This window comes from Pteropus vampyrus, unplaced genomic scaffold (genome assembly GCF_000151845.1).
Source record: "Pteropus vampyrus isolate Shadow unplaced genomic scaffold, Pvam_2.0 Scaffold479, whole genome shotgun sequence".
Taxonomy (NCBI): Eukaryota; Metazoa; Chordata; class Mammalia; order Chiroptera; family Pteropodidae; genus Pteropus; species Pteropus vampyrus.
In genome coordinates, this window is record NW_011889260.1 from 408,853 (window position 1) to 429,785 (window position 20,933).

Sequence of the window (20,933 nt, forward strand, 5' to 3'; positions counted from 1 at the left end):
TGAATGAAATAGTGAAGTCTAAATGCAAAATAAAGTTCATCAAAGAAACATGCCAAAGAGTCACTGAAAAAACAAACAGAAAAAAACTGTTGAGGAAAGCAATTAAATCTCAAGTAGAAGCTTAATTATGTACAGTTACTTACCATGTAATAGCCTGGCAGTAGCTTCTGAAGGAACTCTGCTTCTTTGTGCTGAACTGTTTTGATGATAAATTCATCATCACTGGTCACAAAAAACAAGGATCCACTGGCTCCTGGGTTGGACAGCTCTATTAGAGGTTCACTGCAGATGGAATACTACAAGAGTAAATAAATAAACATTTAAAAATATATTTAATGTACACGGTGCTTCCAAACATTATGTATCTTAGCCATTTTGAAACAAGCAGCACTCTCCTTGAGCTTAAAAAAAAAGAAAAAACGCTCTAGGTACACTAAGAAGGCTCTTAGTGAGATTTCTAAAACTTTAAGTGATCCATTCATCTTAATAATTCTATGATGGGAAACAGACATGCCCTTCTCACTCTCACTGTTATATGATAGAATCATAAATCATTATATCTATTCAATGAGATAACTCAAACTGTAGTGTTGACTAAGGTGCTGTTTCCAGCAAGTGCCCATAAGATAACAATCGAAGGTATAATCCACATTGTATATTTGTCACTTAAACACCAACAGCTATTCTCTTCTCACTATTCACCGATGGGAGGTCATCTAGTCATAGAGTTACTTTCACTCACGGTTTCAATAAGGAGATGACTCTAATATCTGTATCTCCAGCCCAGATCTTTCCCTAGAGCTCCAGACCTATACACCTACCTTTTCAATAGATATTCCCATTTAGATATACCACAAACATTTCACATGCTACAAGTTCAAAATCCAATTCTTCTCAGGGCTGTGGTTAGCCCATACAGTGCCTTAGTGGCAATTAGAAAGAAGTGCCTCTTTTTCCTGGCAGATACAGTGCTGGGCAAGATACAAGGTTTGTGAGGAGAAGGGCTGGATTCTGGTCTCCATTCCTTCAGTGTGGCCAGGTATTCTTGGGCCGTGTACACCCTACACAACCATGCATGGTGACTCTAGATCATCTCTGCTCCCACCTCCAAATGAACCTCTATCTTTTTCCTCTTTTCCCTATCTTAGAAAATGGAAACATTATTCACTTTGTTCCCCAAACCAGAAACTTGGGCCTTATCCTTAATGACTCACATTTCTTCACCTCCCACAACCAGACTATTGATTATGTCTATCCCCTTCATGCCATCTCTTTTGCCAACAGCCTAAGTTCAATGGTTTCATCATTTCATGTCCTGATTACTACATAAGCCCCACCTCATCTCAACTATCCACTTTCCACCCCTCCAGTACATTGTCCATCAAGATCTTTCTAAAATTCAAATCTGATTGTGTCCTTCCATGCCTTCACATCTCTCAGTGGTTTCCACAGTCTAGAGAGAAGATAATATCCCACTTTCATAACAGAGCTTTCAAGGCCATGACTGGCCCAGCCCTGACCTCTAGCCTCTCTCTTATCACTTTCCTCCTGATATTTCAACTCTAGTCATAAAAAGTTACTTTTTTTTTTCTCAAATGTGCTACACACTCTTGACTACTGGGCTTTTGCATTTTCTTCTTCCAGAAATAATCTCTATACTACCTTCATCTGGTTGACTACTATTCATTCATAAACTCACTCAACATTTAAAATATCTATTGAGCATGTGTAATATCTCAGGCACTCATGAAGTATATATCCTAGTAGAAGGAAACAGTAAACAAGGAAATAAATTATACAGCAGAATGTGATGCTATTGAAAAAAATGAAGCATGAAAAGGGGGGGGGCATCTGCAAGGGATGAAGCCAGAAGGGTCGAGTTGTCGAGACCACACAAGAGTGCCAAAGGCTAGTGTAAGGACAATGGCTCTTCCTCTGGGGGAGCTGAAAGCCATTGGAGGGTCTGGAGCAGAGCACCACTCAGTCTGCTTTGCTGAGAATCCACTGTGGGTGGACAAAAAGCAGATGCAGGGAGCACAGTGAGGAGGCTGTTCCAGTGACTTGGGCTTTTAATGTCTGCTAGACAGCTCTTGTTCCAGAAAAACTCTTCTGGTTCCGTCAATCTAGATTAACTGCTTCCTGGCACTGGATGTTCTGATCACAAGTAACTACAAAACACCTTAAATGCCTGTTTACTTATTCCAAGCTCCCATTAGGCTATAGAACTCTACAGTGTTGAAGCTATGAATATCTTATACTGTGATACAGTTCGGGACTTGTACCTTGCACACAGTAGGCATTAGATAATTTTTGTCAAATAAATGACCGAACTCCACCAACAACTGAAGGGCTGTAAATCTCACCAAAAGTGCCAAAAACTAGCAGAGATGGCAATTTTTGGTTATCGAGCTCAGTGTTTATTAACTAATAATTCACATTATTGACCAGAGAAATGCTGAGGGCAGAGAAGAAAGTAAGGAGGCCAATGTGTGTGATCAGACTAGCCCTGGCGAGTAGCAAAAGCAGGGATTTAAAGAACCATATCCTGAGGAGGAAGGCCTCTGAGAACAGCAGGGCTGAACATCTCTCGAAGCTTTTTATTTGGTCTTGTGAATATCTAAGTCCACATCATAGAAAAGTCTGAGAGGAGTGAGAGGGGAGGAGGGAGGGAGGGAAAAGGGAGAGAGAAACTGGGAGAAAAATGATTAAAAGGCAGTTTTCTAGATGTCACCTTTTAAATTGTCTTGCTTTAGCAGCACCGTGGATAACGAAAAGAAAATTCTCCAAGAAAAGAAAGAAGCGAGTGTTTTCTGCCTTCCTAAAAGTCACAGGCGACTTCCATTTCTACCTCCTCCTCCTTTCTCCAGCCTTGTTTCTTGACGCTCTCTTGCTACACAGCCTTAGAGCCTCTGCCTTTATGCAGAGTTGAGAATAAGGTAGGAAAACAAAGGATGCCATAAAAGCCCAGGGGAAGCAGAGGGCATTTTCCCAGCCATGAATGCAATGTCCATGTGGCAGGGTAACCAGTGGGAAGGGCATGGGACTCAGAATCAACTGATGTTTGTAAAATCATGGCTCTGCCAGTAGCTACTTATGTAACCTTGAGGAGGTAACATAACATATTGGAGCCTGAGGAATCTCATCTCTAAAAGATAATAAAACCTATGTGAAAGCAGCTGAAAGTTTTTAAAGGGGATGCTTTTTGAAACCTCTGGCAAAGACCACTTAGCTACTGCTGGTCATATGCAGGGGAGACAGGCACACAACCTGCAATGCACATAATCCACAGGCAGCTAAGAAAGAGCTGGCAGTGCCTTAGGATGTATTGAGGGTTTCGGCCTGACTCCCGCAACAAGAGGGCTACTGAAAGATACACTGAGTTATTATTCTTAGAGAAGAAAAAAGGTGAGTCTTTTGAATAATTATGAATTTGAGATCTTGGAAAATAAAGGTGTGGACCCCAAGCTCTCAAAGAGTGAAGGTAGATCCCAGACTCTAGAAATTCTGATTCTTTATTCCGTGGGGTTTGACTTCTCAGCTCAGAATCTTTTTATGGATAGGAGTAAATGTTGTGAAAGTACAAACAACAAAGAATGTGGAAATTAGAGGCTGCAAATACAGAAATTAGGGGGTGATTCAGGAAGCGCTTCTAGAGAAAACGATTCAGACCTGAACATCTGCTCCCAATTAAAGTCTCAAATTCTTCTATGAGCAGAGACATAATATGGAGACTACTTCATTGGTACTTAATTGTCAAATACTCCTTTGTTATGTAATTTATAAATGAATATGAAGGGGAAAAGAAATTGTTTTGACTCATTTTAACAACCTTTGGGGGATACTTACTAGCATAACATTAAGTGTGCAATAAACTGGCATCGTGATACTGAACAGGAATATTACACTGTCATCTATAATTCTATGGTTTCTCACCCTACAACTCAGTCACCATGATCTAAGCAATCTTCACTGAAATGTTGCTTTTTAAGAGCAAATAAGAGGCAAGATAAGAACATTTTAATTAGCCATGATCGACAAGACCCCATGTGCACTCCTGGGTTTTATGTGCCTTCCAGGCACTTTCATCTGTGCCAGCTGTTCAAATGTATTAATTCTCTGGCTTTTATTTCCTGCAGGGCCTCCCTACTATACCCACTGGAAAGAACGCAAAGTACAACCCAGCTGGGTCCTGCCAAGGCAAATTAACAATGTAAACTTGCGCAGTGTGCTAGAGGTCATTTTTCCTGCCATTTCTTCCCCTTGTCAGTGTTAAATATTCACCCTGCTCTCTTTCTTATTGATGTTGGTGAACCTGAAAAGACATCATATAAATCACACTGGATTTTGGAATACCCAGACACTTGGTGGAGAAGAAAATGAAACAAAGGCCTGTGGCTCAAGCAGAGATGGGAAAAAAGGCTCTGGGGCCCCTTGGCCTCTCCTTGGGAGGCATTAATTTAGGGACAAATAAGGAAGAAGCAGCGTTCACCCTGCTGTGTGGAGCATGCAGAAGCACCTTCACCATGGCGTCTCATAATCCAAATCATGCACATTTCAACATGACACTTGCCATAAGCACGCACATGGTGAATTTTAATGGTACTGAGAACGTAAATAGAATAATTCAGGCTGAAATCCAGATGTGACAGCACAAAACTAAGGAGAAATACATACTTATCAGGGGATCCAATATCAAACCTATCTTAAAGAGTGATCAATCACTACACACTGCTACCCTTTCCTTTTCCTCATTTAGATCAGTATATCTTCACAAATTTGGGGTTAAAGAGCCCCAGATTGACATATGGCAGGATGTACTTTGTGACTGGCACCATATCCTTTTTTGCCTCACACAGTTTTTCAAGGGATGTCTTATTTCATTTCTCTGTGCTTTACTTGGGCTTAATTCTTCCAAAATATGCTTTATTAGGGGTGTTTGACCTCTTTGGCTACATTCTCAGAATGGATAATCACAGTTCACAGTTTGATGGGCTATGGAGTGGCTACCTTGACACCACATTTAATGAGAGGCCTGTGACTTGGGAAGCATGAGGCCAGATGATGAAGAAAAAAGAGCACCAGGACGGGGATGAGGAGACCATTTTCTGGCCTGGGCTCTGACCCCATCTGAGTGGGTCATCTTGGGAATTTCTATTCACTGACCCCAGACTCAGACTCTTCATCTGAAATGAAGGGTTGGGCTAAAAAGTCTCTGAGGGTTATACCCGACTCTGAAGCATGTTGTGTCATCCGAAAGACCCTTTCCTTAATTACCACACTCCAGATCATTGGGTGGGGTGGTTTGGAGGTGAGCATCTAGAAACTCCGAGACCAAAGGGGGAACTGCCTCAGTCCTGGGCTGTGGGTGTCCCCAGTGCATGCAGGTGAGTGGCCATAGCCATTGGGTACCAGACCATGTTTAGTTATAGGCCTACTGCCCTTTATCCATTTCTTGCAGGTCCCAGAGATGGATCCAGTTATTGAACTGTGTGCACACTTAAGGGAGGTGGAAAAATGAAATCAAACCAAAGCACACTTACCTGGCTGGTTCTAGCTCCCCCACCCCTAGTTTTTTTATTATGAAAAATTGCAAACATATATAAAAGTAAAGAGAACTATATAATCAACATCCATGTGTCTACCTTTCAGTTTCAACAATTACTAACTCAGGGCTAATCTTATTTCCTCTATACTCACAGCCACTCCCCTGCCTGCTTGCCTCAGATTCTTTTGAAGCAAATTCTAGACATCAAATCATTTTATCCACAGATATTCCAGTATACATCTCTAAAAGACAAGGACTCTTCTTTTAAACAGAACCACAATACCATCATGCCGCCAAAATAATAATAATAATAACAAATAATAATAATAATAATTCCTCAACATCATCAAATACCTAGTCAGGCTTTACATTTCACTGACTCTCTATAATTAAGAAAAAAAAACATTTCTTTGAATTACCTGGTCCTATCTTTCTGATACTCCTATTCAAAACCGCCCCCTCCCACCATACTAGCCCATTCGGAGTCCTTCTAAACATTTAATACATTTGTGTCTCTGGTATCACAGTCCTACCTCAGCCCTCCAACATCTTTCCCTTCTTTTCCACCTACACAAATTCCTTGTAATTTTAAAATCACAGTTAAACCATACCATTCCCGTAAGAAGCCATCCCAATATCAATCCAACAGAGAAAGAACCCCTTCTCTCCCCAAAATTCTGGAGCATTTGTTTTGCTTCAGTTGTTTATTTACTGCCTGGTAGAATTGGTTGCTTTCCCACACAAACCAATCATCATTCCAATTGGATTCTAAGTTCCTGTGTGTCATGACATAACTTTTTGAATCTCCATGTAATTACTAGTAAAGTATTTTACTTACAATAAGTATCCAATGTATCCAATGATTGATTCAAAGTATCCAATGATTGATTAATTTACGCTTTGCCAGGTACATGAAGGAGCACTTTTGCTCCCAGAAGCCATCAGCTTATTCTCCTGTGCTCCTTTGTAAATACTCTAACCTCATTATGAAAGTAACTTTTCCAGCTTAAAGGCTCATTAGGGGAACTGTAAGCTGTGTGAGAATTTGTTCAGAAAAGGGCCTTCCCAAAGGAAAACAACTCTGTGACAAAACGAGTGACAGCACAGGCTTCCTAGCCTGGAAGTCAATGGCCACATGAGGGCTAAAGAGAAACTTATTCAGGTGAAGGGTAGTCAGGCAGCACTCTCATCATACTGACTGGACCTCTTATGAAATGCAAGTCTATGGCATCTCCTTGGCTGGCAGAAGCTCATGTAAATTCATAAGGAGAGCCCATTAATTTCTAATGTGTGGCAGAAGATGAGGGATCAATCTTGTTTTCAATACTCTACCAAGACCCCACTGAGTTCCCCAAACACATTTCCTGAATGATGGTGACTCTCAGCAATTACACATGGCCAGAAAACAAAGAACCTTTCTTATTACCTCTCCCCTCTTCAAATGTGTATGTTTGTTTACTTGAGTGGTTAGGGGGGCAGGGTTGGTGATGCTGGGTAGAGGTGCCTGACATCTAAGTTAAAGGAGTGTGGCGAGGCAGAGAGCTACATGGGCACGCATTTAAGGGCAACATGACACCCAGTGACTTTCTACTTAGTTGTCACAGCTCTAAGTAGACTTAACGTGTCTCGAGGAACCAGTGTTATTTCATTGGGCAGAAGTCATATAATTTTCTCAGGGCTCAACTAAAGAAGAGGGTCATTCATGGGTTGTCATCGGCACAGAATGGAATCGGCTTGGAATTTAATCATTTACATCATACCCAAATTATAAGAGCATTAAATACTCTGTTAGGTGACAAATGTAGCTATGCTTCCTTTGCAAAGCATTATTCCAGGATCTGGCTCAAGTCTTATTAAGATCATTCAGAATGGGATGAACAATAAATAGTAGATGGCATCCATCCTACAAGCTTCTTGAAAACCAATTTTGAAGAGCCCCAGGGTGTTAACGGTGATCAAATTATGAAATAAGCCTTTTTCCTCTTGACACAGAAAGGAAGTTCCTGACTTCTTGAACAGGAATAAAGTAAAACTTTGAGGTCATATCAGACTACCTCACAAAAAGGCTGTTGTGTTTGTACCTGCCGTCTGCCAGAAGGAAGATAGGGAGAAAAGACAAGTCTAAAGATAAAACATGCCCTCACACCAAATAAAAACATGTTTAAAAAGAGCCTGCATAAAGAGATTCTGAGAACAAAACTATCCAGCTTCCTTAAAATGATATTCAAATTGTAGGTCAAGGTAAAAATGGTTGTGGGCTAAGGCAGTTTTGAGAAAAATGGTATAAATAAGGCAATTAAAATAGGAAGGCTTTCAAATAGAATCCAATCAGCAAAATTCACAGGAGTATTTAGAACTAATTATAATATATCTGTTAGAATAATTCTCTGAAGCAGCAACCAATACCACAGTTATTTAAATATCAATTACCATAGCAGATTTTGTAGCTATCAGTTAAAAACTGTAGTCAAATCACATGTTCTGAAGCTAAATTTATAGTCATTATAAAACTTGGAGCTTTTACTATGCTCTAGAGCTTTATAAAATAAGAGACACAAGTCACTTGTCATGGTTGCTATGAGACAAATGTTTACATCACACATTTCTGGAAAAGGAAAATTATAGGTTCTTACCAAGTAATCATCAGGCTTGATACCAAAAAGTTCTCTGAAATATCGGAATGCTAGTGGAGCATATGTCTTAAATCTGAAGTCTGGGTAGTGATGTGCTGGGGTCAGATTGCTCCCTTCGCTGTAGTTAAAATATTAAAAAAAGAGAGAGAAAGAGAGAGAAACATTAGCAAAGACAATTCTGACTTCAAATTCTAGCTCTACTAGTCTTGGGTCAATTTCCCTTCTAGAAAAGTACCCCTTGATAGTGGGTCTCTTGAATCTCATGTCACAAAGGCTAGTGGTCACCGGGTAAAAACAGATGCTAGCTCAGTGAGGGCCACTACAAGCAGGTATTCCCTGCCAATCACAGTGTTTCTTCAGCCTGAAAACTCTTCATCATCCCTTTCTGAGAAAACCATTCCACCTTCCCTGGGGAAACCATAGTTGTGATGCTTTAAGTATAAGATCCAGGACTTAGTACATGGAGCAATTTTAAACATGTATTTTTTAGACCATGAATTTTGAACAATGGATAAATATTTTTAGCTAGGAATAAGTAAAATAATTATTTAAAATATCTGACCAACCATCAAAGTAGAAATGGATGGGATCTAAATCTGTAAAGTCTTTCTTATATCTATATTTATGGAAAAAGAAACTTTAATTTTTTAAGGAATTTTAAAGCCTGATTTCCATTTCCAACTATATCATGATCTTTTCTCCCCCTCTCTGGGTACATCTTCGAAAAATTGTTTGCTATATTTATGATATATAAAATGCTATAAAGAATAAACCAGTGAATATCCATGATCCCAAAATGCTACTTAAAAAATAAAATTTATCCATTTGGTGGAATCTCTTTTGTATTTTTTTACTGATAACATACCCCCCCTTCTCCTTAGAGGCATCCACTAGCCTGAATTTTGATGTTTATGATGTTTATCATTGGTTTTATTCTTTTACTACATATATTTAATATAACATCAGACAAGTAAACTAATCTTTCTGTACTTAAATTTTTCACTGTGAAAAACTAGAACAATGTAGTAGAATAATACACTTTTATGTAGAGGTTCAAGATCTCTTTTTGCCACATTCTAGATGGGACACTGAAGCTCTATGCAAGTTTATCTTGGTCTGATCTTCACAGATACCACATAGACAAATAAGCCTGTGTTCTTCTGGCTAACATTAAGATTAGTTTGCATTCTCTTAAATCATACTGGATACCTTGTGTGGTAGTTAAGATGCTCTTAACTCCTTGTAGCCTTGTAGTTTAAGTTTAAGCTCTGCCATTTATAAGCTGTGTTTCCTGAGGCCTGGTATTAAATCTCTAGAAATAAAATGGCAAAATGAATGGTAATGTGAATGGCCATATGCCTAGCATGTGGGAAGCCCCCAATCCATTTGGATATTTGTATAATGGTGGGAAACAGTCTAGAACTGAACACTTCACATGAAGAATCAGTTAACAATACAGTTAAAAAAAAGAAAATGACAAAATGGAAAATTATTTGTACCCCATATCACAAAGGGCTCCAATAAACACTATAAAAAGCTCCAAATTAAAGAGCTCCAATAAACACTACAGAAAAAACCCAAAAAGTTAATTAAAAACACAGCCAAATATATAATTAGGTACTTCACAGAGATGGAAGTATAAATGACTTAAACATATGAAAAGATGTACCACCCCATTCATCATAAAATAAATGCAAATTAAAATGTCACTGAGACCACTTTACCTATCACAAAAGTCCAAAACTTTGATACACCTCAAGGGAAACTGGCACCCTGAAACACTATTAGTGGGAAAGTAAACTGAAGTTTTTCCTATGGAGTATATTTTCACAACTTCTGTCAAAATTACAAGTGTTCCTAACTCTTTGATTTGGCAAATACATGCCTATAATTTATGCCACAAATAAAGTAGCATATGTACAGAATGACATGTGTACCTGGTTATTCATTAAGGATTTGGAAGCAATCTAGTTTCTCAGAATAGAACTGGTCAAATTAGTTATGGTTCAGCCACACGTCAGAATGCTATGCAGCTATTAAAAGAAGATCAGGAGGCTTATTACGTATTGACATGGCAAGCTCTCTAGAATAAAAAAGTGAAAGCATGATGCAGATACTGTGTATGGCACACAAAAGGCAAAAATATATTTTTGGTAGGTACATGCATAAAAAATCCTGGAGAATAAACAGGGCCCTAAGTAACAGTGACCACTGGGGTTGGATATTAGGTAAAAAAAAAACAAAAACCAGGGACAAAAGGGACACTTTTTACAGTATTCCTTTTAAAAGCATCATGAAGATTAAACCGTTATATGTATTACCATTCAAAACGTTTTAAAAAATTCTTAAAAGATAGTGTTAAAAAGCCATAACCTGATATACACACACCAAAACAGCTCTGCAGAAGGGTTTGCTTCTGCATATTAAGCTGCTTCAGTGAATAACAAATACCAGGATGACATGAATGAAGCTCTTCTCAAGGAAATGCAAATTAATGGGACTGTTGGCCCCAGCTGGAGCTTGTCAGGAGTTACATTGCAGGAGTTCAGAACCAAATAGCAGGTCAAACAAAGATCAGTCAGCAGACACCACCCTGGGCTTTCTGAGGTCAGGCACTGGCAGACCTACTGAGTGTGGGCACTGGCCCACAGATGTCCAGCACACAGGCTCCAGCACATGTATGAAATGCTCAGCTAAGACAGTTAAACACAAACTGCAATCAACTTTAGTTCATTGGCCAGTGGGAGATCCTACGAAAGACTTCTATAAGCTCTCCTTGCCTGAGCCTAGGCTCTGAAGACTGACTGTACAGCACTGAGACTTATTCAGCAAAATTTAAGTCTACCGAAGAACAGACTTCTTCACAATTTAAGATTTATATCATGTTTCTTCTATGCATTTATGTAGTGTTTGCGGGGAAAAGACCCACTTTACTATCTCGGTATAAAATCAAGCCTTTGGAAATTTCAACTGTAAGGTTTTCAGCAGTGATTCTACATGTTTAAATCCCATGAGCTGGTAAAATTTCAACAATAAAAATTTGGAGGCCAATGTGCAATTTCCAACTTTATTTTGCCAAGTAAGAACCTACACAATTAAGCAAATACATGATACTATCCCTATCAAGTTATAAAAGAAAGGGTATGTTAACTCCATAAAAGGAGGAAGAGACTTCTAATAGAGAACAGTACTTTCTCTGTCACGTCTTTCTCTCTTATTGTGTCAAGAAGCAGTTAAAGTTTGATCATGAACTAGTTCTGTCATTTTGATATTCACTGCTTCTGAGTAGAATTCAATTTTCAAGGCCGAAGCCAGCGCTCATCTTGAGTCCAAAAATATGCATTTCTTAATGGCGTCAGATATTTAGAATTACACAATGTTGAAGCTTGAGGAAGCACTATCTGCCATCTGGAATTTCCCATTTAGCAGATAAGGAAATCGAAGTCCAGGGAAGGAAAGTAATGGCCTAATCTGGCCAGGAGCAAACAAGATTGGGAGATTAGATCCACACCAGAGCACTGGAAAAGTCATAAGCAGACAGGGTCACCTTAACTTAAATTTGAAATTCCTCCATTAGTTTTCCTTTTCAGGATCCAGTTACAGACTTCAGGGTACGACCAGCCCAAATACCCCAATTACTCCTTCATGAGTTCCTTACATACTGGCTCAGGTAAGCTGAATTTGATTAGCCACATCGGTGTTCCCATCTGTGTATACTGTGAACACTTCATCTTTGGATATGTAGCTTCAGAGCCTGATAATCAAGTGCTATCTTGGGTGGCATGGGTGGAGGGATTTGGTGTTAAGCAATGAAGTTAAACTATGTGGCATCTACAGGACACTTAAGGGGGTCCAGTTTTGGAGCTGAGACCTAGAGCTTTGATATTTTAGAAGCAGCATTTTATATACAGTGAGCTTCCTTGATTTCAAATTGGGTTTGGGGCCTCTTGACAAAACAAGTAGGTCAGCAACACTTAGGTAATAGAATTTTAATGAGGGATTGGCTCATAAGATTATGGAGGCTGAGAAGTTCCACAATCTGCCATCTGCAAGTGGGAGGCCCAGGAAAGCTCATAATATAATTCTAGTCCAAACTTGAAGGTTTGAGAAGAACTAGGGGAGCCAATGGTGGCAGTACTGGTCTGAGTCTGAAGGCCCAAAAACTAGGAGCACTGATGTTGGAGGGCAGGGGAAGATGGATGTCTCAGCTCAGCAAAAAATGATTTAGCTCTTCGGCCACTTTTTTGTTTTTTTCAGACCTTCAACGAATTGTATGATGCCCATTTGAATTGGTTAGGAGATTTTCTTTACTCAGTATACTTATTCAAATGCTATTTTTTTCTAGAAACGCCCTCATGGACACACCTAGAAATAATGTTTGACCAGCTATCTGGGCTAGTCAAGTTGATACTTAAAATTAACCATCACAGGAGTTCAGGTCAAGATGGCAGAGAAGAAAAATGCGGTGCTCGCTTCATCTCATTACCACATCAAAATTACAACTAAACTACAAAACAATCATCATTGAGAATTGTCTGAAGTCTAGCTGAAAAGAAGTCCTATAACTAAGGCCATACAGATGAAGCCACATGGAGACTGGTAGGAGGTACAGAGATGAGAAACAAGCTGGTCCCATATCCATGTGCGGCCATTAAAAACTGGGAGGGATATCTCGGCTGCAGAGGTACTCCTTGAGTGAGGAGTCCTAGCCCCATATAAGGCTCCCCAGCAAAGGGTTCCAGTGCCAGGAGAAGTAGTCCCCATAACTTTTGGCTATGGAAAATAGTAGAAATTGTGGCTCAATGAGACAGAGGGTGGCTAGAGTACCAGGCATTCCTCTTAAAGAACTTCACATGAACTTACTCACTGAAGGACTCACTCATTCTAAGCTCCAGCACTGGGGCAGAAGCTTGAAAGGTGCCAGGGACATAAAGGGGGGAAACTGAATTGTTTAGCTTCAGAGTGAGAGTTGGAGGGGCAGCTTTCTCCCAGGCAGAAGTGTTGGCAGGGCTCCTGTTCCTTAGTTGAGTCCACCCCTTGCCCAGCATTCAGACTTAGGCAGGTGCCATATCTCTGTCTCCAGTAGCTTGGCTAACACTGTTTGCTCCACCCTGGTCATCCCCTGAGACCCTGCCCCTCTGAACTTGTGGGCCCACCCAAGTTGTTTCCAGTAGCTTTTCCATACAAATAGCCCGTCGTAGCTCATTTTGTGGACTTTCCTAAAATCTCTCAAAGTTTTGCAAACCACAAACAAGCAGCATCTTGCCTCACTGTGTCCCCTATTCTCTTGCTAAGCAGCCCCATGCCCAGCACTAGCAGCAGCTGCCTCAGTTTGCGGCTTAGCTTCTCCCAAGCACCTCTAAGCCCAGCACAAGCAGCAACCATCTGCAGATCACTGTAGCTCATAACAAGGGGCCCTAGGCAGGACATAGGCAGTGGCTCACCTTAGCCTACAACAGAGCCCCTTGCAAGAGGCCCCAGAACCAACACACCCAGTGGTCAGCCTTCAGACTACACCAGAGCAACATTCAACCACTTCCACGAACAACACACAGAAAGGGAAGACTCGGCAGGCACCAGAGCCCTGCTAAAGCAAAACCTGCTCTGTAGGGTCAGCCTTGCACAATAGCTCTTCCACTGTAGTCACTTCCAGTCCTTGCAACCAATCAGCCTGATGGTCAATCCCTCCCAATGATGTGCAAAGAACAACCAAGGCTCAACTACAACAGGAAGGCAAACACAAGCCACACCAGAGACATACCTGGAGCATCCAGCTCATGTGACCAGGGAGACTGTGCCAGTGGGCCCCACAGCACATCTACTACATAAGGCTACTCTATTATGACTGAGAGACATAGCAGCTTTACCTAATATATAGAAACAAACACAGGGAGGTAGCCAAAATGAGGAGATAAAGAAACATGTCCTAAGTGAAATAACAGAACAAATATCCAGAAAAAGAACCAAACAAAATGGAGACAAGCAATCTACCAGATGCAGAGTTCAGAACACTGGTTGTAAGGATACTCAATGACCTCAGTGTGAACTTCGACAAAGAGATAAGAAACATAAAAATGGAGATAGAAAACATAAAAAAGAACCAGTCAAAAATGAAGAGTACAATAACTGAAATAATACATTAGAGGGGATCGACAGTAGATTAGATGAAGTAGAGGATCAAATCAGTGATTTGGAAGATAAGGTAGCAGAAAACACCCAATTAGACCAGTAAAAAGAAAAAAGATTTTTTTTTAAATGAGGATAGTTTAAGGAGCCTCTAGGACAACATCATACTGGCCAATATTCACATCATAGGGGTACTAAAAGGAGAAGAGAGCAAATAATAAAAAACTTATTTGAAGAAATAATGATAGAAAACTTCCCTAACTTGGTGAAGGAAATAGACATACAAGCCCAAGAAGTACAGAGAGTCCTGGACAATATGGACCGCAAAGAGGCCCAGACCAAGATATATCATAATTAAAATGCCAAAGGTTAAAGACAAAGAGAATCTTAAAAGAAGGAAGAGAAAAGCAGTTAGTTACTTACAAAGGAGCTCCCATAAGGCTGTCAGCTGATTTTTCAACAGAAACTTTGCAGGCCAGAAGAAATTGGCACAAAATATTCAAAGTGATGAAAAGCAAGGACCTACAACTAAGATTACTCTACCCAATAAAGTTATTATTTAGAATTGAAGGACTGATAAAGAGCTACCCAGACCAAAAAAAAAAAAAGAAAGAAAGAAAAAAAAAAGCTAACAGTTCAATACCATATACTTTATTACAAGAAACGTTAAAGAGACCTCTTTAAAAAGAGGGGAAAAAAGTACAAAAATATGAAATGGCAATAACTACATATCTATCAACAATTAAATATAAATGGATTAAATGCTCCAATCAAAAAAACAGAGGGTGGCTGAATGGCTAAGAAAACAAGACCCTTACATATGCTGCCTACGAGAGACTCACTTCTGATCAAAAGACACACAGAATGAAAGTAAAAGGATGGAAAAAGATATTTCTTGAAAATGGAAATGAAAAAAAAAAAGCTGGGGTAGCAATACTTATACCAGACAAAATAGACTTTAAAACAAAGACTATAACAAGAGACAAAGAAGGACCAAGTAATCCCACTTCTGGGTATTTACCCAAAGACACTCAAAACACTACATCGAAGGGGCGTGTACATCCATACATTCATTGCAGCATTATTTACAACAGACAAGATATGGAGGTAACCTGGGTGTCCATCAGTGAGTGAATGGATAAAGAAGAGGTGGTACATATATACACTGAAATATTACTCAGCCCTAAAAAAAGAACGAAATCTTGCCATCTGCAACAACATGGATGGAGTTAGGGGATACTGTGCTGAGTGAAGTCAGACAGAGAAAGACAAAGGCCATATGATTTCACTTACACATGTGGACTCTAAAGAATGAAATAAACAAATAAAAGCAAACTCAGATACAGAGAACATTTTGATGGTTGCCAGATGGGAAGGGGGTTGGAGGGGTGGGTGGAAAAGGGGAAGGGATTAAGACATAATATAGGTAGGTACAAAATAGTCATGGGAATGAAAAGTATAGCCTAAAGAATATAGTCAATGTTGTAATAACAATGTATGGTGTCAGATGGGTACTATATCAGAGTGATCACTTTGTAAGTTATAGAAATGTGTAATCACTATACTGTATACCTAAAACTATAAAAATATAATATTGTATATCAACTGTAACTGAAAAATAAAAATTATTAAAAAATTAATCATCACAGCAAACATGACCATACCTTCTATGAGGCAGGATAAATGAAGGGTGCTTTGTCCTAACGTACAGACAGTAATACTGTGACAAAGAAAATATAAGTGATAACATAGCTGGACAAGTAACACTATATTTCAGTAACAAACTGGTGGTGGCATCCAGTCTTCAAACTGAGCCTTTGCAAGTCAGGATCTGTAGAAGCAGACTTAGGCATGATTAATCCCCTCTGCCAGTTCTGGCATGGTGGAGATCCCTTAGTTTGACTCTATTTAACCAGAGATATACAAATTGGTCTTCTCTCTTGCCAAATTAGATTATGCTCTTGCATGGAAAAACAAAGCAAAATGAAAGACATATTTCTTCCTGGAGCTAACCTCCCTCTGCTAAGCTGCCTTGTGCAACAGGAGGCTGTACCATCTACTGAAGCCAATCAGCTGACAGCCAGTCTTTAAAAGTCAGTAGCTGAAAATAGCTTCAATTCCAAAACAAAATAATGCATTCTGGGGTGTCATTTACTGAGAACATGTGGTATCATCGATTATCTAAATGTTAAAACCTCCGAAGTAGTTATTATCATACTGGCGAATTGTGTTTTAAAGGCAATTTCAAATAAGTTCAAATGTTATATAATACTCAGTATGTGCAATAAATCTTTCAATAAATCTTTTATCTTGAACTAAAGAAAGAGGTATATAATAAAAATAGGAAATCAGTTTCTCCCCATCCCCACCACATATACTGAACAAATATTTAAAGAGCTCTGACTTGAAGAGTCATCATATTATTGGCTTGCCCAATGACAGCCACATACCACACTTAATCCTGAGAAGAACATTCTGGCAGCTTTGTATTCTATCCATATATACATAAAAACTGGTGCAGAATGTCTGTATAGATCAGCGGTTGGAACCTTTGTAGAGTCTCTGTTGCTATTCAATTCTACTGTTGTAGTGGAAAAGCTGCCACAGACAATATATAAATGAACACAGCTGTGTTCCAATTAAACTATTTATAACGAGAGGTAGGGAGCCACAGAGGGTATGCCCTAGCTATTCAAATACATCCTGAATCGCATATCCATCAAAGCTAAGGGCAGTGTGTTTTCTGCGATGATCCCTACATCAAGCTCAACTCCATTTCACAAGTGAGATTAAAATGCAGGGCGATTTTATAAATTCTTCAGTTAGATAATTATTCTTGAATATGGAAATACGTAACTTTTACTGCCAACATTCAAACTATATTTCTATTCCAGAGAAGGCAGTGATAATATCTCCTGGAAGGGAGCAGAGGAATGGATTAGAGTTGGTTGTCAAGGGGCCAGAGAGGCAGCTTTACCTTCATAGTTCTAAGGTACAATCTGGATACTTTTTATGATTCAAAAAAGCAGAAATGCTGTTCCTGTGCTTTATTGCCATAGTGCAGGAGAACATAAAACTTTGGAGCCAATCACCCCTGAATTCAAATCCTGGCTTTACCATTTATTGGTTGTATAGCTTTGGCTTAAACTACTGAATATCTCAGACCTTTAGTTACTTCAAATGTAAGATGGGTTTTTTGTAAAGATAAATGGTAATCACAATAATTTAATATTATATAAATATAAAACTATGCTTAATTCATAGTTGGTACTTAAAATTGTCTCCCTTTGCCACCTCTGTTGCAACTACTAAATATGTAAACATGGTATAAATATTATGAAACATTCTCTTACTTCTAATCCCTATTATACATAAAAATTTATCTACAACCTTAAGTTTCCCATCACAGCATAGGATTTGGAGTGAAAAGATTAAAATATGGCTATGGTTCTCCTACTCATTTACTTTATGATTTTAGAAGATCATGGAACCAAACCATTCAAAGGGATTTTACATCGCCCTTCAAATCTTGAATAAATCTGGAACCTTTTCTATCTAAAAATGAAATAATCTACAGAACAAATAAATAATACCTAAAAATAACTTTGAGCCGCTTTTAAATAAATAAACAAACAAATAAATAAATAAATAACATAATGCATTTGGTTGCTAAGGGAAACAGATTCTGCAGCTTCACAGCAGTAGTAATGAAAACATCTCAAGGCACCCCAAGCAATTAATTCTCTCTATGACCTGGATAGACTCGCTGAATTTTAGAGCCACCAGGGGCTTCAGAATGTTTCAGTTGCTTACAGCAAGAGCCAGTGCAGCCCACCTTCCCTCTTGCTCTTCCCCAGGCAGGTATAGAAGTATGGGTGGGTAGGGAGGAAGCATTATTTGGTAGCTTTATTGAGGTATAACTGACATACAACAGCATACAGCTTGTTGATTTTCTTATGTCCAGACCCCTGTGAAACCACTGCCACAATCAAGACACTGAATTTATTCATCATCTTGTGGGGCAGTTTGATTACTACAGTAACAAAGGAGATATAGTAAACCTCACTTAATGTTGTTGAAAGGTTCTTAGAACTGCTGAGAAAATATAAGGAAACCAATTTTACCATAGGCTAACTGATATAAACAAAAGTTCCTACGGGATCTCATGAACACTATAATGAAACAATGTTGAATGAATGATATTATTCAAGGACCTGCTATATTACTTGCACGGCCTGGAGATGACAAATATCCTGTACAGTCCAGCACAAAGAGTTATCTCACCCAAAAAGGCCAATAGCACCTCCACTGAGAAATACTGGGCCCAATACCTTTGCTAAACCAATGGAGAAACTGAGCCCAAATGAGAAGACTGAGGCCAGAACCATGTAAGTTTCTTTTGTACTCATGTAAATGCATCCAGGGCACATGTTATCTAAATAAACAATATAGTGTTTGCTGAAATTCTTATCTGAATGAGATGTTTAATGTAATATTAACATTTAAAAGCTATACATACTTTAAAATGATATATTTTAAATGTGACAGTGGATTTCTGCAAATAGGGTAAGTTAGCCAGGTACTCCTTTCTGAGTTAACATGCCTGCCATTCTGCTGCTGCTGCTACCTTGTTATAGAGAGTGAAGGTCAAAGGCGCAACTTCAAGATATGTACAACTCTGACTTTCTACTTCTGAAGAAAAAGGTGAAAAGTAATTTCATTTTGTATTAATCATAAAGATGCAGTATGCTTATAATAAATAGTCCAGGAACACAAAGATTCATGACATACAGAAATCATCCACGAAGAGAAGTAACAACTAACACCACAGAAATACAAAGGATTATGAGAAAATGCTACAATTATATGCCAACAAATTGGACAACATGGAAGAAATGGATAAATTCCTAGAAACATATGATCTTCAAAGAATAGTTCAGGAAGGAACAGTCGATCTCAACAGATCTATAATTACTAACAAAAATCCAATCAGTAATCAAAAAATTTCCAACAAACAAAAGTCCTAGACCAGATAGCTTCACAGGTGAATTTTACCAATCAAAGAATTAATATCTATCCTTCTCAAGCTATTCCAAAAAACTGAAGATGGGGGAAAGCTCCCAAACTCATTTTATAAGGCCAGCATTATGCTGATGGCAAAACCAGAAAAAGGCAATTATAGGCCAATATCCCTAATGAACATAGTTGCAAAAATCCCCAACAATATATTAACAAAATGAATTAAACAATATATTAAAAAGATCATACACCATGATCAAGTGGGATTTATTCCAGGGATGCAAGTGGGTTTAAATATCTACGAATCAGTTAAGGTGATATCTCACATAAACAAAATGAAGGATAAAAATCATAGGATCATATCCAAGATGCAGAAAAAACATTTGACAAAATCCAACATCCATTTATGATATTAAAAAAAAACACTTAGCAAAGTGGGAACAGAGGGAACATATCTCAACATAATAAAGGCCATATATGACAATCCCACAGCTAACATCATACTCAATGGTAAAAAGTTGGAGGCTTTTTAAGATCAGGAACAAGACAAGGACGTCCAATTTCATACTTTTATTCAACATAGTACTGGAAGTCTTACACACACAGTAATCAGAGAAGAAAAAAAAATAGAAGGGCCCCAAATTGGAACAGAAAAAGTAAAACTGTCATTATTTGCAGATGACATGATTCCGTATATAGAGAACTCTAAAGATTCCAAAAAACTATTAGTACTCAAATGTATTTGGTAAAGTAGCAGGATACAAAATTAATATTCAGAAATCAGCTGCATTTTTATAAATCAATAACACTATCAAAAAGAGAAATTAAGAAAACAATTCTGTTTACAATTGCATCAAAAAGAATAAAATACCTAGGAATCGATTTAACCAAAGAGATAAAAGACCTGAACTCAAAAAACCATAAGACAGTGAAGAAAGAAATTGAAGAAGATACAAACAAACGGAAGGATATACTGTGCTAATGGATAGAAAGAATTGCTAAAATGACCATACTACCAAAGCAATCTACAGATTCAATGCTATACCGATAAAAAAACAATGACATTTTTCTTAGAACTAGAACAAATAATTCTCAAATTTATATGGAACCACAAAAGGTCCTGAATAGCCAAAGCAATCTTGAGAAAGAAGAACAAAGTTGAAGGTATCATGCTACCTAATATCAAACGATACCACAAGGCAATAGTAATCAAAACAGCATAGTACATAAAACAGACACATAGATCAATGGAACAGAATAGAGAGCTCAGAAATAAACCCACACCTATACAGTCAATTAACCTATGACAAAGGAGGCAAGAGTATACAATGGGATAAAGACATTCACTTCAATAAATGGTGTGAAAATAGGACAGACATTTGCAAAAGAATGAAACTGAATCACTTTCTCACACCATATACAAGAATAAATTCAAAATAGATTGAAGACTTAAAGACCCAAAACCATAAAATTCCTGAATGAAAACATATAGGCATTTTACTCTGAAATTGCTCTCTGTAATATTTTTTTTTCTGATATATCTTCTTGGGCAAGGGGAATGAACAAAAAAATAAATGAATGGGACTATATTAAACTAAAAAGGTTTCACA

At 38.4% G+C, this 20,933-nt stretch overlaps 1 protein-coding gene across 1 annotated transcript in view; it reads right to left on the bottom strand.

Annotated features, from left to right (window-relative positions):
- Positions 1-20,933, bottom strand: part of PIP5K1B (phosphatidylinositol-4-phosphate 5-kinase type 1 beta) — a 289,811-nt gene that overhangs the window by 110,342 nt on the left and 158,536 nt on the right. Inside the window, exons 5-6 of the mRNA XM_023524590.1 lie at positions 8,179-8,296; positions 144-296 (exon numbers count right to left, since the gene is read on the bottom strand). Coding sequence (XP_023380358.1) covers positions 144-296; positions 8,179-8,296 — 271 coding nt within the window. The remainder of the gene's footprint in view (positions 1-143; positions 297-8,178; positions 8,297-20,933) is intronic.